General features: G+C 41.6%; 1 protein-coding gene across 1 annotated transcript in view; it reads right to left on the reverse strand.

Moving 5' to 3' along the window:
* The window catches only part of ATP10B (ATPase phospholipid transporting 10B (putative)), a 147,729-nt gene that overhangs the window by 43,548 nt on the left and 81,975 nt on the right, over nucleotides 1–22,206 (reverse strand). The window contains exons 7-12 of the mRNA XM_036749742.1: nucleotides 21,890–22,017; nucleotides 18,281–18,533; nucleotides 15,878–16,101; nucleotides 5,215–5,406; nucleotides 2,496–3,087; nucleotides 1,300–1,403 (exon numbers count right to left, since the gene is read on the reverse strand). Coding sequence (XP_036605637.1) covers nucleotides 1,300–1,403; nucleotides 2,496–3,087; nucleotides 5,215–5,406; nucleotides 15,878–16,101; nucleotides 18,281–18,533; nucleotides 21,890–22,017 — 1,493 coding nt within the window. The remainder of the gene's footprint in view (nucleotides 1–1,299; nucleotides 1,404–2,495; nucleotides 3,088–5,214; nucleotides 5,407–15,877; nucleotides 16,102–18,280; nucleotides 18,534–21,889; nucleotides 22,018–22,206) is intronic.

The following is a 22,206-nucleotide window of genomic DNA, read 5'->3' on the forward strand; positions in this document are numbered from 1 at the left end:
GCTAATGATCTCTTATGTTCACATTTAAGTTTCACTGCAAAGTCAGGTGAAGTATTCTCTGACTTTCACATCCTAACTCCTGCAAGAGGACTTGCTGATCTTTTCTGCTGCTACTGTCTTCGCTCTGAGGTCACCTCCAATTTGCCCTGTATATATCTTGTATGTATATGGTTGTTTACATAGTCTCCCCACTAGAATGTATGCTCCTTGGGGGCATTATTTTATTTCCGTCTTTGTATCCCTAGCACTTAGTACAGTCTCTTGAACATAGTAAGAGTTTAATAAATACTTGTTAACTGACTCTTAATTTTACCCCCTCAGACAACCTCTCCTACAAGTAGGATATGATCTCTTCCTCCTTAGAATTATTAGCTAACTTTATACCTCTTACTTGGCACTTGCTACATTCGGCCTTGGACAGGTGGTGCAATGGACACAGTGCTGGGCCTGGAGTCAGGAAAACTCATCTTCATAAGTTTAAATCTAGCCTCAGACACTTACTAGCTGTGACCCTGGGCAAGTCACTCAATCCTATTTTTCCTCAGTTTCCTTATCTGGAAAATGAGCTGGAGAAGGAAATGGCAAACTACTCTAGTATCTTTGCCAAGAAAACCCCAAATGGGGTCACGAAGAGTCAGAGGTGAATGAAAAGTGACTGAGCAACAACACATTTAGCCTTGTGGCATAATTATTTGTGTGTTTGTCTTATTCTTCCCCCGTCAGCCCCACACTCTCTGTCCAGCCTAGGCCATAAGCTTCTCAAGGGCAGGGACACTGCCTTATTTAACTTTGTTGTTCCCCGACGTCTGGCATAGAGGAAAGAACTTTAATGAATATTCGGTGAATGAATGAATAATGAATTGATTGATTAATTAATTCTGGTCCCAAGGAGCTGAGGAAGTAAGGTGTCTATTCTGTGAGCAGAGTACCAAGGATGATTCTTTAACAGTCTCATTCATCTTCATAGATTGTCTTTTGCAGTCTCTAGATCTAACAATGGCTTCCGATAAGCTGAGCACCACACCACTTATTTATTCAGTTTAATCGATGAGTACATTTTGAGTGCTTATTGTGTCCTCAACATGGTGCTAAGCACTGTGGGGGATACAGATATCAAAGACCTAGGTCCTGGGACTTGAGCTAGGGCTTTCAAAGGATTGAATAGTCGATAGAAAAGTGCCTCAACCCTCTTTAAGCACCCCAAATAAAGAACAGCTGAAGGAACAAACACCAAAGTCTTTTAGCTTTATGTTCTTTTAATAATGTTACAAGATCAATGAGCAGAAATGTTCTTCCTACCTTCTTGGCGATGCAGAGTGTTCGTAGCCCATCTCTCGCATACCAGTCAAGGTGTTTCTGGGTCTTGGCCTGGATTTTTCTCAGCTTCTTCTCTGCAACAGGGTCTATTCAAACAGTGATTCCCAATATATGGTCAACTGCAAATTTTGGGAAAAGCCTCACCTCCCCAATTCAGACTTTGCAAGGATAATTGCAAACCTTTCCATCAACTTCCTACTCTCCGGAAACTGCTACATCTCTGTACACCAGGATGTCCTAGGAGATGTCCTCCTAGGTCCTTACCTCTCTTGGATGCTGCTCCTCTGATGTAGTAGCATGGACTAAACTTGCCGATTGTCTTAAGCAAAGCGTTAAGAATTAACATTCACTCCCCTCTCATCCTGAGCATTTGTCCCTGAGCCACAGCTGACTATGCAGAGGAACATGGGGCTGCCTCAATAATTCTAAATCTTGTCTGGAATCTGCTATCTTAGGAGAAAATCAGTCCCATAGCTGTCTACTTCTTGTTGGTAATAAAGACAGTGGTTGCATCATAATTAATGCTGTCTCACATTAGACTCTAATATCAAGGGACTTTGAAGTACTTTGTTGGTTTCAAGAGAGTTTATGCAAATCTTTTTGAAGGAAGAAATGAGAAGGAGATTATTTCCATTTTATTGGTACGGAGACTAAGGTCCAAAGAAAGGGAGAACCCAAAGGTTTTCTGGGTGAGGAATAGAACCCTTGTCAGCATGATGTGACAGACTTATAATTAGCAAGCCAAGATTCTGGCTCTTTTGCTAACTAGCTGTGTGACCTTTATAAATTTGCTGATTTTGGGCCCCAAACTAGATTTCATGACCTCCAAAGTCCCTTTAAGTTCTCCAAAATCATTGTAATCTCTGTCTTCGAGCAGAAGGGCAATCTGTCATAATGGAAAGAACACTAAGCTTAGTGTCAGAAGACTAGGTTCAAATGCTGGTTCTGATACATGCTAGCTATGTTACCATGGTCAGTCTATTTCATGTCATTGAGCCTCATTTCCCTCATCTATAAAATGGGGATAATGATCCTCACTCTATCTCTGTTATCTGTTGTCTGTGGTTCATTCTGATCCTCAACCTGGCGGTGTTCTTTTGGTCTTCCAGTTCTGTAATATTATGTGACCCATCAGTAATTAGTATCAGTTCATTATTTCACATCAGTAATTAATTTACCTCTGGCAGGGTCTTCCAGCAGGTCCATTATGACGCAGTCAGCTCCCTTGGTATAGACAATGATCTCACCAGTCAAGGGGTGCCTTACAATCACTGACATCCTCTTCCTCACCGAGTCAAAACCCAGGGTGTAGAGGAGGTCAAAGGTGAGAAGTGTCCCCTGGGGCAGGCGCACAGTCACTTGCTCAGGGGTCCTGGATACCAGGGTGAAGTTGTAGGCCCGGGCAGCATGCACAAGGGCAGCTTCATCGGGGCTCTCGGCCTCATAGTAGAATTCTGGCTCTGGTATTACTGAGTCCAATACATCTTCCAAGGAGCGGCTTTTGGCCTCCATGTTTTGCTTGGCCACGACTTCTTCTTTGGAGCTGCTCTGGTAGCCAGCATCTGTCGAATATCCACAGCTGTTGCCGGATGATTCATCTTGTTCGTCTGAATCTACAACTGTGGGGTTTGACCCTAGACTTTCCCCAAGGTCAGATGGAGCGGTGGAAGAGAAGGACTGGCTAAGACTGGAGAGTTTAAGCCTCTGGAACAGCTGGTGAATCTTCTCTAGGGAAGCTCCTAGGGACTTCATCTGCGGTGGGATGGTGACCTTGACATTGGGAGGAAAAGCAGAACGTTATTTCTGTGGGGAAAAGTAATGAAATCACCCACAGGCAAGTTGGAGAGTTAGACAGATTAAAAAGGTCTCTTTCCTCCAAGTTCTAATTCTGTTGAACACTTTGTTACTTAGAGGTCACTTTACCAATAACTATATTATCCAGATCTCTTGCTAGGTCAACTGATAGCATGACTAACGTGTCGTGTGACCTGGACAAATCACTTTCCCTCCCTCAACCTCAATTTTGTCATCTAGAAAATAACGTCAATAAAACTGACTTTTAAGATTCTCTAAGTGCTAATGTTCTGTGATTCTCTATGCCCACAGGCAGATGGCCTCTCCCTTGGAAGATTTTTTAAAAAAAATTGTAACACAAATATGCTGGTTTTTTTCTATGACATTACTTACCCCAGGAGGTTATGTCACCTCTCCGAGTCTCTTGATCTGTAAAATGGGTTTAGTGATATCTGTTTTACCTATCTCACAGGGTTTGTGATGATCAAATGAGATAATGCATGCGAAAATACTTTATAAATTGTAGATGTTGGGAAGTGTTCAAGGATAGGCTGGATGACTGTTAGACAGGGATGTTGTAGATCAGATATGTCAAACGTGGGCTGCACTGCTGTCACAACACTCCCAAGTGTAACCCAAACCAGATTAAAATATAATTGTGAAACATTTAACAAACTAAGTAAAAATACGACAGAATATAGACAATATCAAGATGTGGTTTTCTAAGTCAACAATGCTGTCTGCAGGGATCCTTGTGAACAGTGCCCCATTTCTATTTGAGATTGATACCACTGTTGTAGGTGGCATTGATACTCCAGGAAAGGGTGGTGAAATCATCTCAAAAATCCCTCCCAATCCTAAGCTTCCAAGAATTGAGAAAAGCACTTTATAAATGATAAAGCATTTTGTAAATAACAGAGAAAGAACTGTTCACTGGTTGGAACATGGTGGTCATGTGCTCCTGGGTCCCTGGGCTCTCTTTGCTGAGCTTTGTTTCCAAGCCATCCTGTCCCCTCTTCCTTCCCCCTTTCTGTACAAGCCCCTTGAAGGCAGGGACTGTCTTGTTTGTATAGGCCACACATAGCACAGTGCCTGGCACTCACTAAGCACTTAAATGCTTTCCCAATAAGTCATAAATATTTCCCATACATTAATGGGATCAGTCTTCTAAGCTTGATGCCTATTTTTGCAGGTGCCTTCCATGGGTTACCCAGTCAGTCTTTTCATAAAGTGAGCTAGAATTACCAAATTATCAGTTTTAGGGTTAGAAGAACTCAAGAAGGTATCTATCCCACAAACATTTGGGGCCATAGGGTCATATACTGAGAGCTGGAAGGGACTCTGAGCCATCATATCCATCACCTTCATTTTCCAGATGAAGAAACTGAGGCTGAGAGAGGTTAAATGACTATTTGAGGGCCACATAGTTTGAACTCGGGTTTTCCTGTCTCCAAGCCTGGTACTTTGCCCATGATGCCACCAAGCTGCCTAATCTCAGAATATGAGAAATTGGAGGAAGAAAAGGGAATAAGCCTTTTATATAGCACTTTATGTGTTCTAGGCACTATGCTAAGTGCTTTTTTTTTGAAGGGGGAAGGCAGGGCAATTGGAGTTAAGTGACTTGCCCAAGGGCACACAGCTAGTATGTGTGTCAAGTGTCTGAGGCCACATTTGAACTCAGGTCCTCCTCACTCTAGGGCCAGTGCTCTACTCACTGTGCCACCTAGCTGCCCTGCTAAGTGCTTTTACAAATATTATCTAATTTGATCCTCACAATAACCTTCTGAGGTAAGTGTTAATATTATCTCCAATTTATAGTTGAGCAAAGTGAGGCAAACAGTATAAATGACTTGCCCAGGGTCACACAGTTAGTAAGTATCTGAGGCAGAATTTGAACTCGTCTTCTTGACTCCAGGCCCAGCTGTGCCACTGGCTGCCTCAAGTTCAGAGATCAATCCCTTCATTTCATACATGACTAAGCTCAGGGGAAATGATTTGTCCAGGTCACATGGCTTAAAAGTAGAGCCAGGACTAGACTCATGCCTCCTGCCTCCCAGTCAGGTTTTCTTTAAAGCCCTCCCACACTCTCTCATGACACCTTACCCTCTGCCTGGGTTCTGTTGTTGTGGAGACCATGACAGAGTTGCAGATGGCTAGTGCAAGGAAGAAATCAGTGATGGAGGAGCCTGTGGAGAGGGAAGGTTTGGTGACCCTGTGGGATGTCAGGGTTTCCAGTTTAAAGGCAGCATCTTTCACCTTCGTCAAGAGACCTTGGTCTGGAGCCACATCTTTTTCCTGGGGAGAAAAACATTTGAGTGAGAACTTCTTTAGTAAATGGGGCTACAGGGAAAGGTACTTACTGGCAAGGGTTCTTGCACTACCAGGGAAAAGCAAGCACAGGACATGAGAATCAATATTTTTCTCTGCCCCAAAGCTCCCAAACCAGAGGCCTATTTTCACCATCATACAATGCTTTATTTTCCAAGTATTTTCTTAACTGTTCACTGTGCTAGGTATTAGGCCTACCCTGCTCCTACCTCCTCAATCACTGTGGATGAATCACAGAATTTCAGAGACAGAAGGAACCACAGTGATGATCCAGGCTGACCCCTACCCCCAAAGGAATCCCCAAAAGAACACACCTGATGAGTGGTCATCCAGCCTTTCCTTGAAAATCTCCCGGGAGAAAGAACCCACTACCCTCTCCTCCACCTCACTTGGAGGCAGCCCACTCTCCATTTGGAAGCTATGTCTACTGTCAGAGTACTCGTCCTCAAAAGCACCCACTACGTTCAGGGCATTGTGCTGAGCGTTGTAACAAAAACAGTCACCCTTAAGGCAGAGGAGCAACTCAGAGAATTCTTAGGGAACAAGCAGGCATTGAATTGGGTCTCATTTTGTCATCCCAGTCCTTTGCTCTCTGCAGACATGTTGGCTCCCATGCAGGGCACAGCATCGCCAAAAACCACAAAAATATGTTTGTGTCTTCAATGATACAAATGCCACTCTTACTCTGACCCTATTCTCGCATTGGGGGTGGAGTGGGGAGAGGGGAGATGAGACAACCAAGAAATATAGCCCAGCAAACTAAAAAGGACGTGCCCAGCCACATCATCTTTTCCTTCCCAAGCTCATGATGAGCTATTAGCTGCTGCTAGACACTTTTGACAGGCACCCTTGTGTTACAATAGGTGATTTTGTATAGTCTTCTCAGCTTCCTAACAAATATTTGCAGTTTGACAAAATGGCCTTTGAGGACCCTTCCAGTTCTGAGATGCTCTGATACATTGAGTTTATCCTTGTACCCTGAAAGATATTGAAAGGACCATAGGAAGGCCTGAGTAGTTCCTCTGTGCTGATTTTATAGAAAGACATGAATAAGAATTACATGAGATGAGAAGGCAAGGAGGGGTTGGTACATCAGGGAAGGCAGTGCTCACAAGGATAAAATTACGGCTCCATTAAAGTATAAGTACTCAAACTTGGCAGCTTGGTGGCACTGGGGATAGAGCACTGGTCCTGAGATCTGGAAGACCTGAGTGCAAATCTGGCCTAAGATGCTAGTTGTGGGACCCTTGGATCATTTAGCCTCTGTCTGCCTCAGTTTCCTTTTCTGAAAAATGGGGATAATAATAGCAACTACCTCTCAGGGTTATTGTGAGGACAAAATAAGATAATATGTGTAAAGTGATTTGCATATCTTAAAGCACTATGTAAATGTTATTGATTTATTTTAAGCTGTATGGATTAATGAATTCGACTGTTAAAAATTGCAGACACTACCTGTGTAATGCTGGACAAATCAATTAACGTCTCATCCTCAGTTTCCTTATCAATGAAATGGGGTAATGCACCTTATTCAAAGGGTTGTTGTAAGGATTGAATGAGAAAAAGTAAGTAAAGTTCTTTAAAGTATGTAAAGTGTTTAAAGCATTATATAAATGTTAACTATTATCTTTTCTGTATTACAAATCAATAATTAATGAAAGAGCTTCCGTTAAGTACCCCCTATGTGCCTCACACTCTGTTAGGCATTGGGAATATAACAACCCTCTCCTCAAGGAACTTGCACTCTATTGGATGAGACAAGCGTATGGATATAAGTAGATGGAAAACAAATATGAACACAAGATAAATGGTTTAGGGGGTTAGGGAAATCAGGATCAGTATAGCCCCTTTTTGATGCCTCATCAAGGCATCGAGGGATCCCTACATGCTTGAAGTCTATGCCAGAGGAGTATGATCTCTGAGATGGAAAGGTTCTGAATATGAGCCTGGCCATAGACTTTTCTCCACGGACAAGCCTTGCTAAATGCATACAGGCTCATCTCTGAAAGGTTGCCCGTTTACTATTTCAGATGATTAAAAAAACCATAGCAATATATGCAAGCATCCATGAAATTATAAAGAGGTTCACGTGATAGCATCCTAGATTTAGAGTTAGAAGGGTCCTCAGAGGCCATCTAGTACAATCTGTTCCATTAACCCCCCTGAGCTTGTTTCCTGATGTATAAAAACAAATTATTCAAACAGGTAATAAGCAAGGATCAGAGGTAGAATCTGGGCTCAGGTCCTCTGACTCCTTGGCCAGTATGCTATGCCATGTTGCCTTCCATTTTCAGGCTAGGGGGATAAGTTATTTTGAACTATGGAGCCTTGCAGGTGTTCCATACACTGGCAGTTACTATATTCTACCTTTTCCTAAGGTCAGCTGGCTTGTTCCAATGGCTTTATCATGTTCAGATAACTACCAATATACCTAGCTAAAAAAACAGCCTTTCCATTTTTGTTCTAAGATACAGGTTTAGTTACCATCATAGGGGAAAAGACTCCAGCATGCATGATGAGGAGGGGATGTCTTTGGAAAAACTGAGCCTGGAGGCACCTTATATTTAAGTTCTTGGAGATTGGGTCTCAAGGCCCTGGCCAGCAATTCTGCAGCACATATCCTCACAGTACCATGAAACTGCCATGCACAACTTTCCAATGATATGACTTAGAGGCTGTCAGTCTGATAGACAGATGGAAGAATGTGGAAAAAGGAAATCATCATTACCATCAACATAGATAATATACTAAATACTATATACTAGGCCCTGGGCCAAGCCCTAGAGATCATAATGTAAGCAAGCTGGGTAGTCTTAGCCCTCAAAGATCCTACATTCTAATAGGGGAAGACTAACACATAAAAGAGAGAATAGGAAGGCGTACATGTCTTATTATCCTGGCATGGCTTGAAACTACTACTATGATTAGTAATATGACTACTAGTTGTCTTCCACTTACCTAGATAACAAACCAGTTAATTTTGGTATTTTTGTAGCTACTGAGAGCCTCTGGTTCAAAGTCTTCCAGTTTCATGTCAACTTGTTGCTTGTTGGAGAAAGGTTACAACTTAATTAAATTAATGTTTGCGGAATATCTAAGAGATTTAGGTGAATTCTGGTGCCCTCTTGTCTCCACTCTCACCACTGAACACAGAGCCCACTTTTGAACTAGATTTGGCTCAGGTTTTCTCCCCCCCCCCCCATTATTCGTATGGAGTCTGCTGGTTGCCATGGAAGAAAAAGGAATCAGAATTCGGTTTTCTTTCTGAGTCCCAGCAAGCTTCAGAAGTCCTTGTTAGGGACTTTTCAGCAAGGCAAGAAAAGAAGTAAAATATTGTGTGTAGGAGAAACATCTTACAGAAAAGGGGTGGGAAATTTTGTACCAATAAGAAATCAGTATTTTTTTTCTGGCCCTAATAAGAACATACCATGGCAAGATTTATTAACAGCACTGTCAGGTTTGAGGTAACGATTAATACAGATGGTTTGGCAACACAGGTGGCTGTATATCTAGGCTACCAGTCTCTTCAATCCAAATTCCTCAATTTGGCATTTAAATTCCTTCATAATCTGGCTCCAGCCTATTTTTCCTGGCTGGTTTCACAACATTCACACTCACTCTATGTTCATGCCAAGCTGTAGGGCCTACTTCACTCAACATTCCATCTCCTGTCTCTATCCTCTGTATCTGGAATTTTCTTCCTCCTCATCTCTACTCTTTGGAATCTCTAGCTCCCTTTAAGGCTCAGCTCATGTGCTTCCTCCTACCAGGGACATTTCCTAATTTCCTTCACTTGTTAATGTCCTGTTTCTTCCTGTGTTTTCCAACCCCAATCAAAAACTTCATATTTATTTTGTATTGATTTGAGTTATCTGTGTTCTTGTTTGTTTTCCCCCAGTAGAACGAAAGCCAAATTCTTGAGACAAGATTTACCTCATTTTTGTTCAGCTCCCAGAACAATGCCCGGCATACAGTAGGCACTTAGTAAGTACTTTCTGAATTGGACCTGAAAGATTTTGGAGCATATCTAATTTAAACACATACACACAGAGAAAGTTGTGGGCTTAAAAATTTGGAAATACCTTTTGCTTCTCCTTTCTATTCCCCATGCTGTGGGGAAGCTCTGGGTGTCCGTGTATTTTTCTGTGTGGGTGGAGAGCAGGGGAAGGAAAGACGGACCACAAAAAAGGTTTCTAGCAAGAAATAGGGCTGGGGCTAATATGCAAATTTTGTGGGCTGAGTTTTTTTGGCCTGATGATTATGGAAAAAAATTTGCAAGACTGCCCATATTAAACACAGGATGTCTGTTCAGAATAAGAAATTAAAAAAAAAAAAGAAAAAGAAAAACCTGAAGAGGCCTGGAAAAGGGCATTTCATTTTCCATGACAGTGCTTGTAAATATTGGACCAGTACCTAATCCCTCCTGGAAGCACCAGGGCTTCAGTTCCCAAAGGCATGCATGCCAATAAACTTTACAGCAAGGCAATTAGAAGACACCACCTGAAGTTTCCTTGTTCTTTAGAGGAGAAAAGGGAAGTTAAAAAATAAAACTAAATGGGAGGCTTGTCAGAACAAGAGACACCTGCTAAACAACCAAGGAGCAAGCTCTCTAGAAAGTAGTAATTGCCACACTTGTGGCCTGCCAATTTTGAAAGACAAGCTTTGATGACTAAGTACACGCTGAGCAGGTAAGAGAGAAGGAATCAAAGGATCAGTGTCATTTACTGACTAAGACAAGTCTGGACTCTAATATGGCAGGTGGATAGAAGGATCTGGATGGAAGAGAACACTGAAACCTGATGTAACAGGCAGGTTCACTGCAATCATCATGATACCAGCAAAGACCCCCTTTTCAACATCACTTTAAGGGTTTTAAAGTGTACTGTCTTCATGCTCCTTAAGTAGGTAAATTTCTACAAGATTAGGATTGAGGGGGGAAAGGACAGCTAAAGTCTAAGGGGCCCCCAAGAGACCCACTTAGAAGGCCCAAGCAATGAGACCTTGGCCCCCAACCTATTAATTCAAAATTCTGTTAATACAATCAGCGACATTTGTGCAATGTTCTCAGAGGCCTTGAAGACTTCACATGTTATATAAAACACTCAATCTGCATATCACAACACCTTCTTGAAGACCACCCTGAGCCTATCAAAAATTAAATTACTCATGGGGCTGTGTTGGATTTGGAGAAAAAAAGCCTCACCAGCCACTTTTACCCCTTTTTTCATTAATATTTGACATTTGCATAGTGCATTGGACTTTTCAAAACACTTTCATATCAATACATTACCAGCCACACTGGTTGCTCTCTTACTATATTTCATCTCTTATCTCTGTGCCTTTGCATAGACTGTCCTCCCTGCCAGGAATGCCCTCATTCCTCACCTCAGCCTTTGTGAAATTCCTAGCTTCCTTCAAAGATCAAAGTCAAGTACAACTTCCTACATGAAGCCTATCCTGACTGCCCCATTTGTTAATGTCTTCACCACCAAATTATTTTGCATTCACTTATCTGTGTATATTTACTTATCTGTGTACTTATATGCGTATACTCATCTGTGTATCTGTATGTTGTTTCCCCTAATAAACTTTATGTTCCTTGAGGACAAGGGACTATTTCCTTTGTATCTCCTGAGCACAGCCCCTGGACTGGATGTGTGATTTCATCAGAACTTCTTCTACCAATGCAGATCTATACCTTCTGTGCAATATATAATCTTAGAGAGTTTATTGGGGAACAGAGAAATTAAGTGACTTGCTCAGAGTCACACAACCATCATGTGGCAGTGGGAGGAATGAACCCAGGCTTCCCTGATTCCAAGACCAGCCTGGCACATTGTAGGTGATTAATAATTGCTTGCTGAATGGATAGACAAATGCCCCTCCTGTAACCCTTGGAGGTATATAAGGGTATTTACAGATGAACAACTTTCTAAGACCAGAAGTTGCAGAGTAACGTCCAATAAGTACCAGTAGAGGAAGCTTCCTCTTGAGGGAGTTCCTTCCACCAAAGTAAAAAACTAATGAATAAGTTGAGGAACAGAAAGGTTGAGAGCTTCCTTATGGCTCCCAGCTGGCTAGCAGAAGGGGCACCACAATGAGCAGGAGGATCCTGACTGCTCTTCCAGTCCTTTTCCTGCTACTCTATCTTGTCCTTCAGGTACAAACCTTAGCCAAGTGACCCCTGAATTTTGAGGGGGCTGGAGAACCATTATTTTGCAGGGAATATCTTATTAAACCTACTTGCCTGTCCAGCCAATTAGAATTGAGTCTTGTGTGAGTCATTTTTCAGTTCATTCTCTCTGCTTTGCCTTCCCAAAAGAACTTAACTGAGAACCTGTCATTCAAAACTGCCTGGAGGCCAGGCTGTGGTGTAGCAATTAAAACATTCTCTGGAGCCTTGAAAGAGATGGTTGGTAAATGTGTCCCTTGCCCTAGAAGTTCATAAAGGCCTCAAATTAGAGCTATGGCTTGTTATTCGTACCAGGGTAGGAATAAATGGATGAGCCGTGAGAATGAAATGCTTTGGGGTAAAGAGGCAGAGGAATTTTATCTTTCTTTCCAGCAGAGAGTTCTCCCAGATGCATGGGTGACTGTAAAAGATAGTCAGGTGAGAATGGTCCAAAAAGACACGGAGACAGAGTCAGGCAGAGGGGGAGATGTGAGGAAATGGTGGCTAATGGCCCAGCATCGAGGGGTTACAATGGAGAGCGTGTTGGACTTAGGGTCTGCAAGTCCCAAACCACAGACATTTACTAGTTGTGTGACCCTGGACAAATCAGTCAACTACTCAGCCTCAGTTTCCTCATCTGTAAAACAGGGATAATAATAGAACCAACCTCACAGGGTTGTTGTAAGGCTCAAATGAGATGATATTTGTAATGTACTTTGCAAACCTTAAAGAGCTCCTTGTTTAGAAGTGATTTCTAGATCCGCAGAACCTCACAGAACCCTCACAAGGCCTTGTTTATACTTCTTCTGTGTACTATCATACTTTATTTTACGTTGGAACTATTGTATATGTTTAATCTTTGATGTGGCTTAGTACAAGGTATACAGAGGATTTGGGTTTGAATTCCAGCTGTCATTTGTTACCTACGTGACTTTGGGCAAACCATAAGCTCTCTGGGCCCTCAGTTTCCTCATCTGTAAGATAGAGAAGTTGGACTGGGTGGTCTCTATGGTCCCTTCCAGATCTTAAAAACAAACCAACAAAAAAGTGTGATTCCCTTCTAGACTAGTATACACTGTGGAAAACTCATGACAGATTATTCTTCACTGTCTCTTCCTCAGCAGCCTTGCATGGTCACTTTCGTTGAATAGATGCTCAACAAAAATTCATTGGTTGACTGTTGGTCAAATGAATGTTGGGGTTTTTTATTTAATCACAATTGTTCTCTTTAAGATTGTATTAAGTATAAAATAGTTCAGGAGTGCAGGTTAATGGAATGTAAAGATCTTCTCTGTCTATTAATAGGCCTTTGTGACCATATGTATTCCCTTTTCCTCCTTGGAACAGGGGCCATGGTCCCAGGTTTAAAGGTAGACAGGTATTTTACCTTACCAACCATGGATGTCCTGCTCCTTTGAACTCTGGCCCAGTTCACAGCTGTGACACATCCCACGATGAGTCGCGTAGAACCAGCTAGGCACATAGGCTCATGCTTTTTGGGCGCTAAGCACGTGGGCTTTTCGCATTGAGCCAATCAGGTGCTGAGTCTTTGTTTGAAAACTATATATACATCCTGAAAGGTTGATATCTCAGATGGGAACTGGCTGGGGAGGAGGGGAACTCCTGGAGGCGGCTTGCCGATGGGAAGGATGCTTAGCTTAAGACCCCTTTGATTTCCTGGATTAGGCACTCTAAGTACCTGTTACCAAGGAGCCCCCTTGGCTGTGAAGAGATGGTGGTGCTTCCCAGTCTGGTGATGTGTGTAAATATTTTTGTTGCTCCGTTGAGCTTTGTTTTTCTGTATTCCCATAGTGATGTTTTGTTTTGCCCTTGCATACAGAATAAATGTTATGCTGGTTTAGTTTTGAATGAAGAGTGATTATTATACCTCGGGATTCGATCCTTAAAATATACATACATATTCGTAGCAGCTGTTCATGTTGCATTGGTGATATAAGGAGTCAATCAACTTTGTATTCACATAGAACAGTTGGATAATCTGTAAACTGAAGAGTTCGAGCTGACACCCTTTTTCTTTAGTGGGGGTCAGAAAAGGCATTGCTGAGTTGTGCGGGTCACCTTTGTGTTTTTCTTTTGCTCCAAAAAGCCAGGGGTTCTCTCGTCTGAAGGATATTTAGTATTGCTTTCTGCCGATATAACAGAGGGGGAGTTTTGATTCAAAATTATGTTCTTTCTCTTAATTTCCATTGGTAAAGCAGAAAGATATTGGAAGAAGCTCTATGCCATGAATTGGGAGTTGACTTTGCCCTTGCTTGGTGTGGGGTCTGGAGAGAGGCACCTTACTTTCCTCGGCCTGTTTCCTTATGTATCAAATGGGGAGAACCTCTTTTGTATCTGCCTTACAAAGTTGTTAGGAAACTGAAATGTGATGTAACGTATGTGAAAGCATAAAGCACAATACAAATACAACAAGTTATTATTATAGATATTACATATTATATATATTATAGATAAAAGTAAGAGCACTGCTAAGTGGCTAGGGAGCTATGTAGGAATCAGGAGGGTGTGGGAACAGGTCTTCCCTCTTAACACATATTGGCTTTGTGGCCTTGGGCTAGTCACTCAGTCTCTCATTGCCTCAGGTAACTCTCTAAAACAGAGGTTCTTATTTTTCAATTTTTTTTCTTGCACCATGGATCCCTTTGGCATTTTGCTAAAACATGAACTCCTCAAAATGTTTTTAAACAAAGTACATAGGATAATGGAGAAAACCAATTACATCAAAATGTAGTTATCAAAATATTTTTAAAAAGGTTCGTGGACCCATTAAGACTATACATTGCAGAACAAGTGTTGTTCAGCCTTGGTAAAACAGTTTGCTCAATGAGTGCCTTAATCTGAGTGCCTTCCCTTTGAGATTATCTCTGATTTATCTTGTATATACCTTATTTGTATAGAATTGTTTGCATGTTGTTGCCCCCATTAGACTTCGAGCTTCTTGAGAGCAGGGGCTTGGTTTTTTGCCTTTCTTTTCATTGTCAGACTTAGCACAGTGCCTGGCACATAGTAGGTACTTAATAAATGCTAGTTGACTTGGCTTGAGCTTTCCATGAGACTTTTCTGATGGAATCACAGGTTTGGTCCCAAACAAAACAAAAATATGGGATATAAGTGTCTAGCATCTCATAGAAAATAGTCCTAGCCTTGCTTTGTGTTCCCACTCACCTCTGCTTTTTAGAATCCCAATTTTCCTTCAAAGCTTAGCTCAGATCCCACCTCCCACATGAAGCCTCCCCCATCTACCTTGTATATGTTTTATACATATTTATATGTATATATGTTCTTCCTTAGTAGAATATACATTCCTTGAGGGCAGGAACTGTTTCATTTCTGTGAAGCGTGTTTCGTTTCTGTGAATGCTTGTTCACTGAGTGAGGGAATGAGTAAACAAAGAGCACTAGAGCTAGGAGGGACCTTAGATGATTGCATTCAACCCTCTTATTTTATAAGTGAGGAAACTGAGATCTAGAGAAATAAAGTACACATCTAAGGTCACAAAGCAAGTTAATGGGAAAGTCAAATCTACGACCCAAATCTCCTGACTCTCGTACCAATGCACTTTCTTTTGTAACAGAATCCTTCTTTACTCCCTTCTTCCTTTCCTTTCCTTCTTCCTTTCCTTTCCTTCTTCCTTTCCTTTCCTTCTTCCTTTCCTTTCCTTCTTCCTTTCCTTTCCTTCTTCCTTTCCTTTCCTTCTTCCTTTCCTTTCCTTCTTCCTTTCCTTTCCTTCTTCCTTTCCTTTCCTTTCCTTTCCTTTCCTTTCCTTTCCTTTCCTTTCCTTTCCTTTCCTTTCCTTTCCTTTCCTTTCCTTTCCTTTCCTTTCCTTTCCTTTCCTTTCCTTTCCTTTCCTTTCCTTTCCTTTCCTTTCCTTTCCTTTCCTTTCCTTTCCTTCTTCCTTTCCTTTCCTTTCCTTCTTCCTTTCCTTTCCTTTCCTTCTTCCTTTCCTTTCCTTTCCTTTCCTTTCTCCCTCCCCCTTGCTCCCTCTCTTCCTTCCTTTTCCTAATAGATTTTTTTTGAGGAATGGTTTTTCAATTAGTCACCTTCTGGGTTTGTTTACAGAAGGCAATTTTAAGTAAGTAGAGGGACATAGCTTTTACCATTTAGTGTATAATCTGCAGGACAAGGGTAACATTTATAACAGGATCATTTCTAAAGTGTTGTTTCCTGCTACTCTCCCCCACCAGTACTTCTCCCCATACTAGAAATGAATCCCAGACAGCTTGGAGGGAAAGAAATATGACTTACTATGGTACTGCTGAAGGCCACCGGAGACTGGGAATTGTCCCATCTCCCCACGGACCTGTTCCGAGCGTGACTCTGGAAATGGGCACGGGCACTCTGGCTCCTCCTCAGGGGGTTAGCTCCTCCTGGGCTTCTCACTGTGCCAAAGCCTGGCAAGACCCCGTACTGATATTTGGTCCAGTCCTCATCATCTGAATCCAGCTCCCTCTGAGTCTCCAGACGTTTGGCTGCAAAGGAAAGTGCCCCATTACTAACATGGTTAGAAATGTTCATTCTAGAAACACAGTAAATTAAGTCAATCACTCTGGGACCTATGCTGTAGGAACTGGACACCTGAAGCTGGAAAGTAATTAATAGCAATAATTATAATAATAACTAGCATTTAATAGCCCTCTACAAATATCTCATTTTATCCTCACAACAACTTTGGGAGGATATTTATTCCTATTTTACAGATGAACAAATTGAGACTGAAAGAAGCTAAGTGAGTTTTTCAGAGTTTCATAGCTACTAAGTATCTGAGGCTGGATTTGAACTCAAATCTTCCTGACTCCAGGTCCAACATGCTCACTGCTCCACCTTGCTGATAGAGTTGCTTGATAGACGGGGAAAAGAGGGAGGTAGTTCTGTTAGCTGATGTAAAAACAACAACAACAAAAAAATCACAATAAGAACACCTTACAAGTTATTGTTTTAAGGCTTAGTGGATAGAGAGGTGGCTAGGAAGATGTGGGTTCAGGTCCTACTGCTGATGCCTAGTGACTGTGTGACCTTGAGCAAGTCATAGCCTCTTGGGGCATTAGGAATCTTTCTAAGACCATGTTACAGAGAAAATGTTGATCTGCATCAACAAAAGCAGTTCTCCTGTTCACTATATTAATGAAATTACAGGTCTGGTCCCAATCTTTAGCAAAGGTTGACTAAGTATTTTTCTCACAATAACCTCCTGCGATAAATAATACAAGTTTTATCATCTCTGCTTTAGAAATGAGGAAACTGAGGTTGAGAGGAAAGTGACCGGTTCCGGGTCATACAGCCAGAGGTTCAAACCAAAGTTTCTTGACTCCAAGTGCAGTCCTCTTTTTCACTCAAACATGCTGCTTTTAGCCCCAAGGCCTAGAGGTAGCTGAGGGTGCAGTGGACAAAACGCTGGGCCTGGAGTCAGGAAGACCTGAGTTCCAATCCACCTTCAGATACTTTCTGTATGGTCCTGGGCAAATTCAACCTCCGTTTGCCTCAGTTTCCTCAAAAGGGACATAATCATAGTGTGTACCTCGCAGGGCTTTTGTAAGGCTCAAATGAGATATTATTTGTGAAGGTGCTTCGTTCAGGGCCTGGCGCCTACTGGGCCACATATAAATGCTTATTCCTTTCCCCTCTCACTCCCACTTTTCCAAGAATCCAAGGTGCTTATGGTCTACAACCATCCTACTATCAGCAAGGTAATGGAGGGTGGACAGGGGTTAAGTTACTATCAATGATGCCCCCGTCCCCCTTCTCTGACTGCTCACAGCTTTGCATCTCTCTCATAGGCTCATCACACTCCACCTTTTCTTGTAGTTCTATAAGTGTTCTTATTTCCCCTAACCAGACTGTAATCTCCGTGAGGGTAGGAATGACGTCTTATTATTAGGATCATAGATCCACTGATTGAGAGCCGGAAGGTTCCTTTGATGCCATCAAGTACAGTCTCCCCACATTACAGATGCTGATCCTGAAGCCCAAGGAGTTTAGCTGACTTGCCCAAGATAGGGCTGTTATCCTCCCAGGTGCCGTTCTAGGAGACAGCCCTCAACTCAACCACGTCTGACCTGACTGCCCTATTTAAGATCTTCCTTCAATGTGCTGCTGACAGCATAGGAAACTTGGGCAGCAGATTCTGCTACAATGAATTATCTCCGTGAGAAGCAGAGGGATGGGTTGACAAGGAAAGAATTTTTTGAGTGTGGGGATTCAAATCTGACCTCATTCTGACATTTTGGTTGAGTTGTGGGAATGGGGTGTCACAATTAGGAGGTGTTTCCATTCCAGTGTCAGCAAAATACGTTCCCTTATCATATATAAATAATCATCTGCCTATCAATGGCCCAGATCACAGAAAGAGAATTTTAAACATATTTCCATAGTGCTAGGCCTAAGGTTTGCAGCTGGATACAATAAAAAAGCACACCCTATTAGCTTTGTAAGAATCAATGTTTATAGTCAATAAACACCATGTTGGAAATACCCCCAGAGAGGTCAAGCAATTTGACAATTGTCATTCAGCAGAGGGGAGAGTTCAGATAAGCCACCTCTGCTCTTATCACTTAAATATGCTAGACTTCTTGTCTCACATTTATTTTACACCTATTTTCTTCTAGAATGATGAAAGTTACAGTGGAGGCCCTTTATTTTAGAACTTCTTACCATTTTCTTGGTGGGAAAACTCATTGCCCATAATGGTGCAACGGCGGAATACCATTTTGTTCTCTGTCAGAGTCCCAGTTTTGTCTGAGAAGATGTATTGAATCTGGCCCAGGTCTTCAGTGATGTTGAGGGCTCGGCATTGAATGGATAGATCGACTTCTTCATCGTACAGGTCAATGTCATTGTGCAAGAAGAAAACCTGACCAAGTTTCACCAATTCAATGGATACATACAGAGAGATTGGGATCAGGGTCTGAAAAGAGAACATGCCCTTTAAGTAATAATTATTGCTTCTTCCTTCTGCTACTTGCTAGTAAAGGGATTTTAAATCAATGAGGAGAGGGAATAGTGTTGTCATTATGATATGTAATTTTAGCTAAGAGGGTACTCCTTATATATGGTGGTTTCAATCTCATGATGCATTTTTTATATGATGCATCAGGTTTAGTGTCTTTAGCAATAATCTCTTAATTTCCAGATCCAATGTTCTTTTCTCCTTCCTCATCTTTATTGACCTTTCTTCAGCATTTGAGACTACTGACTATCCCTTTCTCCTAGACACACTCACTCTCTCTCTCTCTCTCTCTCTCTCTCTCTCGTGCTGATGTTTTCTCTCTTAGTCTCCTTTTCTGGATCATTTTTTACATCCCACCCTGCTGTGCATGGGTACACCCCAGAACTCTCTCCTGGGCCCTCTATTCTTTATATACTTTCTCTGGTGTCTGACTACGCCATTCTCCTACTCAGAAACAGCAATGCCTCTAGGATGAAAAATCAGTGTATCTGTTTGGTATTTAAAGCTTTTGTAACCTGATTCCAGCCTACCTTTTCAGGTTTTTTGAGCATTATTCTCATTCAGGGACTCTTGTGTTTCAGCCCAGCTGGCCTTCTGGCTATTCCTCAAGCATGATCTTCCACCTCCCATCTTTGTACATTTGCATTGGATGTCCCCTGCACATAGAATCCAGTCCCTCATTTGAGAAGCCCTAGCTCAAGGACCACATCTCATAGGAAACCTCTCCTGCTTCCTTTGGTTGCTAGTTTCTTATACTTCTCCTCTCCAAAGTCACTTTGTATATATTCTTTGTTTTCATTACTGGATTCCTAGTCTTTACCAACATCCAATGGAATATACTCCTTGAGGGTAGAAATGACTTCATTTTTGTCTTTGCATCTGGCGAATAGTAGATGCTTAATAAATGCTTAATGAATGAGATGAGAATGATGCTCCCTCCCCCTGAATGAAAATGGCTTCTATTGAAAGGAGAGCCGTGCAGGTCCTCAACTTGAAGGACATTTCCAAACAGTAACTAGATCCTCTAGAGAGAAGAAAGTGCCAAGAAAATGGTATGGAAACCTGGAAGAAAACTCTTTACCCAGAAAATATACTGGGGTCTCATGAAAGTATCTCCTTTTATTAATTATACATCATAGAACCATTTAAAATCAGAATAGAAAAGAACCTTAGAGGTTATCTGACTTAGCTCCCTACCCCGCCCCCATGTTTTGTGGGAGAACCAGAGAGAAATAATTTGCTTAACCAAGATCACACAGCCTATTAGTTGTAAAATTAGGCCAAGAACCAAGTCTCTGGTGCTCTTTCTACTACACCTTATATTCTATTCTCTTACATACTGGAGACAGTAATGAGAAAATCACATGGTCGGTTTTTTCCCTTTCTATCAGTTCATTAATGACTGTCTGAACTTATCCCTTACTTTTCATAACAATAAGGTAGGACTCTAGCGGAACGTTGTGGGGGCAAAACTCTTTCACATAAAGTATTTTCTTTCCCCTAAATGTCATCTACTTGAAAAATATTCAACCTTCTTGTCCTGAGGGCAACACAATACAGTGGAAAGGGTACTTAGTGATTTTAGGGTTAGAGCATGACAGCTTAAATTCCACCTCTGACACTACCTATATGACTTTGGGGAAGTCATTTAATTTTCCTGGGCCTCTGTTCATCTCCAAAATGAAGAGATTGGAGTAGATCATGGATTCTTAACCTGGGAATTGATTCCATGAGCTCCATGATCTTGGATGGGGAAAAAAAGACAGCTTTATCTTTACTAACACCTAACTGAAATTTAACATTTCCTTCAATTATTTAAAAACGTTATTCTGTGAAGGAATTAGTTAGGCTTCACCAGGCTGCTAAAGGGGTCCAGGACATGCACAAAGAACCACTGGACTAGATGGCCTCTGAGATCCTTTCCATCTTAAAATCTATGCTCCAATGAATTAGAGTGGGATTTCTTTTTTTTTAATGAAACCTAATTTTATATAATACCATATACCTTTTACTTTGTCCAACAAATATTTATTGAGATTTTTCCTATGTGCTTAGCCCTCTCCTGGGTATGGTGGGGAGATCTAAGCAAAATAGAAAGAAGTGTTTAGCACATAGTAAAAGGTTAATAACTGCTTTTTGACTGACTGACTGGCTGGAAGGTGCAATTCTTATCTCTGAGGTGCTTGAAATTAGTTGGAGAGTCAAGAGCTATACAAATTAAATTGATAACAATACAAATCTATGCAATTTCTCCAGGGAGAAATATTTGAACATTCTTCATTTCGGATCATATGGTTCTCAAACTAGTTGTCCCATAGACATATAAAGCTCAACATGTCAAAAACTGAACTTCTTATCTTGTCCCGAAGAGTCTCCACCATTATGGACTTTCCTATTACAGTCAAGGGCACCACCATGCTCCCAGTTATCCGTTTTAGCAACCTGGCTGTTATCTTTGACTCCTCACTCTCTGACTCCCTTCCCCTTCCAATATCCAGTCTGTTGCCAAGTTCTGTCCATTAAACCTTTGTAACATCTCTCATAAATGTGCTCTTCTTTTCACTTATGCAGCTGCCTCCCCGGTACAGGCCCTTATTACCTGTGCTACTGGTCTCATCATGACATGTCTCTGTCCAGGCCATCTTCCGCTCAACTACCAAAAAGATTTTCCTAAAGCACAGGTGTGATTATGTCACCCTCCTACACAATAAAGTTTAGTGGCTTCCTATTACCTCCGTGATCAAATATAAAATCTTCTGTTCGGCATTCAAAGCTCTTTATAACCTGGCTACCTTTTTTGGTCTTCTTACATTCTATGAACTCCATGTACTATGTAGTTTGGTGACACTGGCCTTCTTACCCTTCCTTGAATGAGACATTCCATCTTCTGACTCGGGGGATTTTCACTGGCTGTCCCCCAAGCCTAGAATGCGCTCCTACCTCATCTCTACCTCCTGGCCCCCTAGCTTTCTTTAAATTTCAGTTAAAATCTCACCTTCTATGAGAAGCCTTTTCTGATCCCCCTTAATACTTACTGCCTTCCTTCCATTTCCAGCTTATCCTTTACATGTCTTGTTTGTATGTCATCTCCCCCTTTTGATTGTGAGTTCCGCAACGGCAGGGACTGTCTTTTGCCTTTCTTTGTAATCTTAGAGTTTAGCACAGTGCCTGGTACACAGTAGGTGCTTAATAAATGCTTACTGACTTTCTTAAATTTAACCTAAATTTTTCCTGTAGTGAAGCATCTTCATTTCTTCTGCAAAGGTGGAGAATGATTAATCATTTTAAGTTTTTAATTGGAGATTTTTTTTTACCTGTAGTAGGATGATCATGGTGAGAAACATGTAGAAGCACTGAAGTGCTATTGAGGGGAAGGTTCCATCAGCGTCTGGAACATCAAAGGGGGGAATTTCTGAAAATGTTCCCTTCCAAAGGCCGTGACCTAAGAAGACATAAAATCAGGAGATAAGGTAGAATCCCAACTTGGTTCCAAACTATCAACTCTATTTGTATTCAACTTATCACAGAAGTGTGAAAATTGTTCCTCTTATAAAATGATCTTGGGGATCATTTTTCAGTTGCTACACTTGCCTATGGATTGGGGGACTCCAAAACAACTGAATTATTGGAC

The sequence above is a fragment of the Trichosurus vulpecula genome, chromosome 3 (assembly GCF_011100635.1).
Source record: "Trichosurus vulpecula isolate mTriVul1 chromosome 3, mTriVul1.pri, whole genome shotgun sequence".
Classification (NCBI taxonomy): domain Eukaryota; kingdom Metazoa; phylum Chordata; class Mammalia; order Diprotodontia; family Phalangeridae; genus Trichosurus; species Trichosurus vulpecula.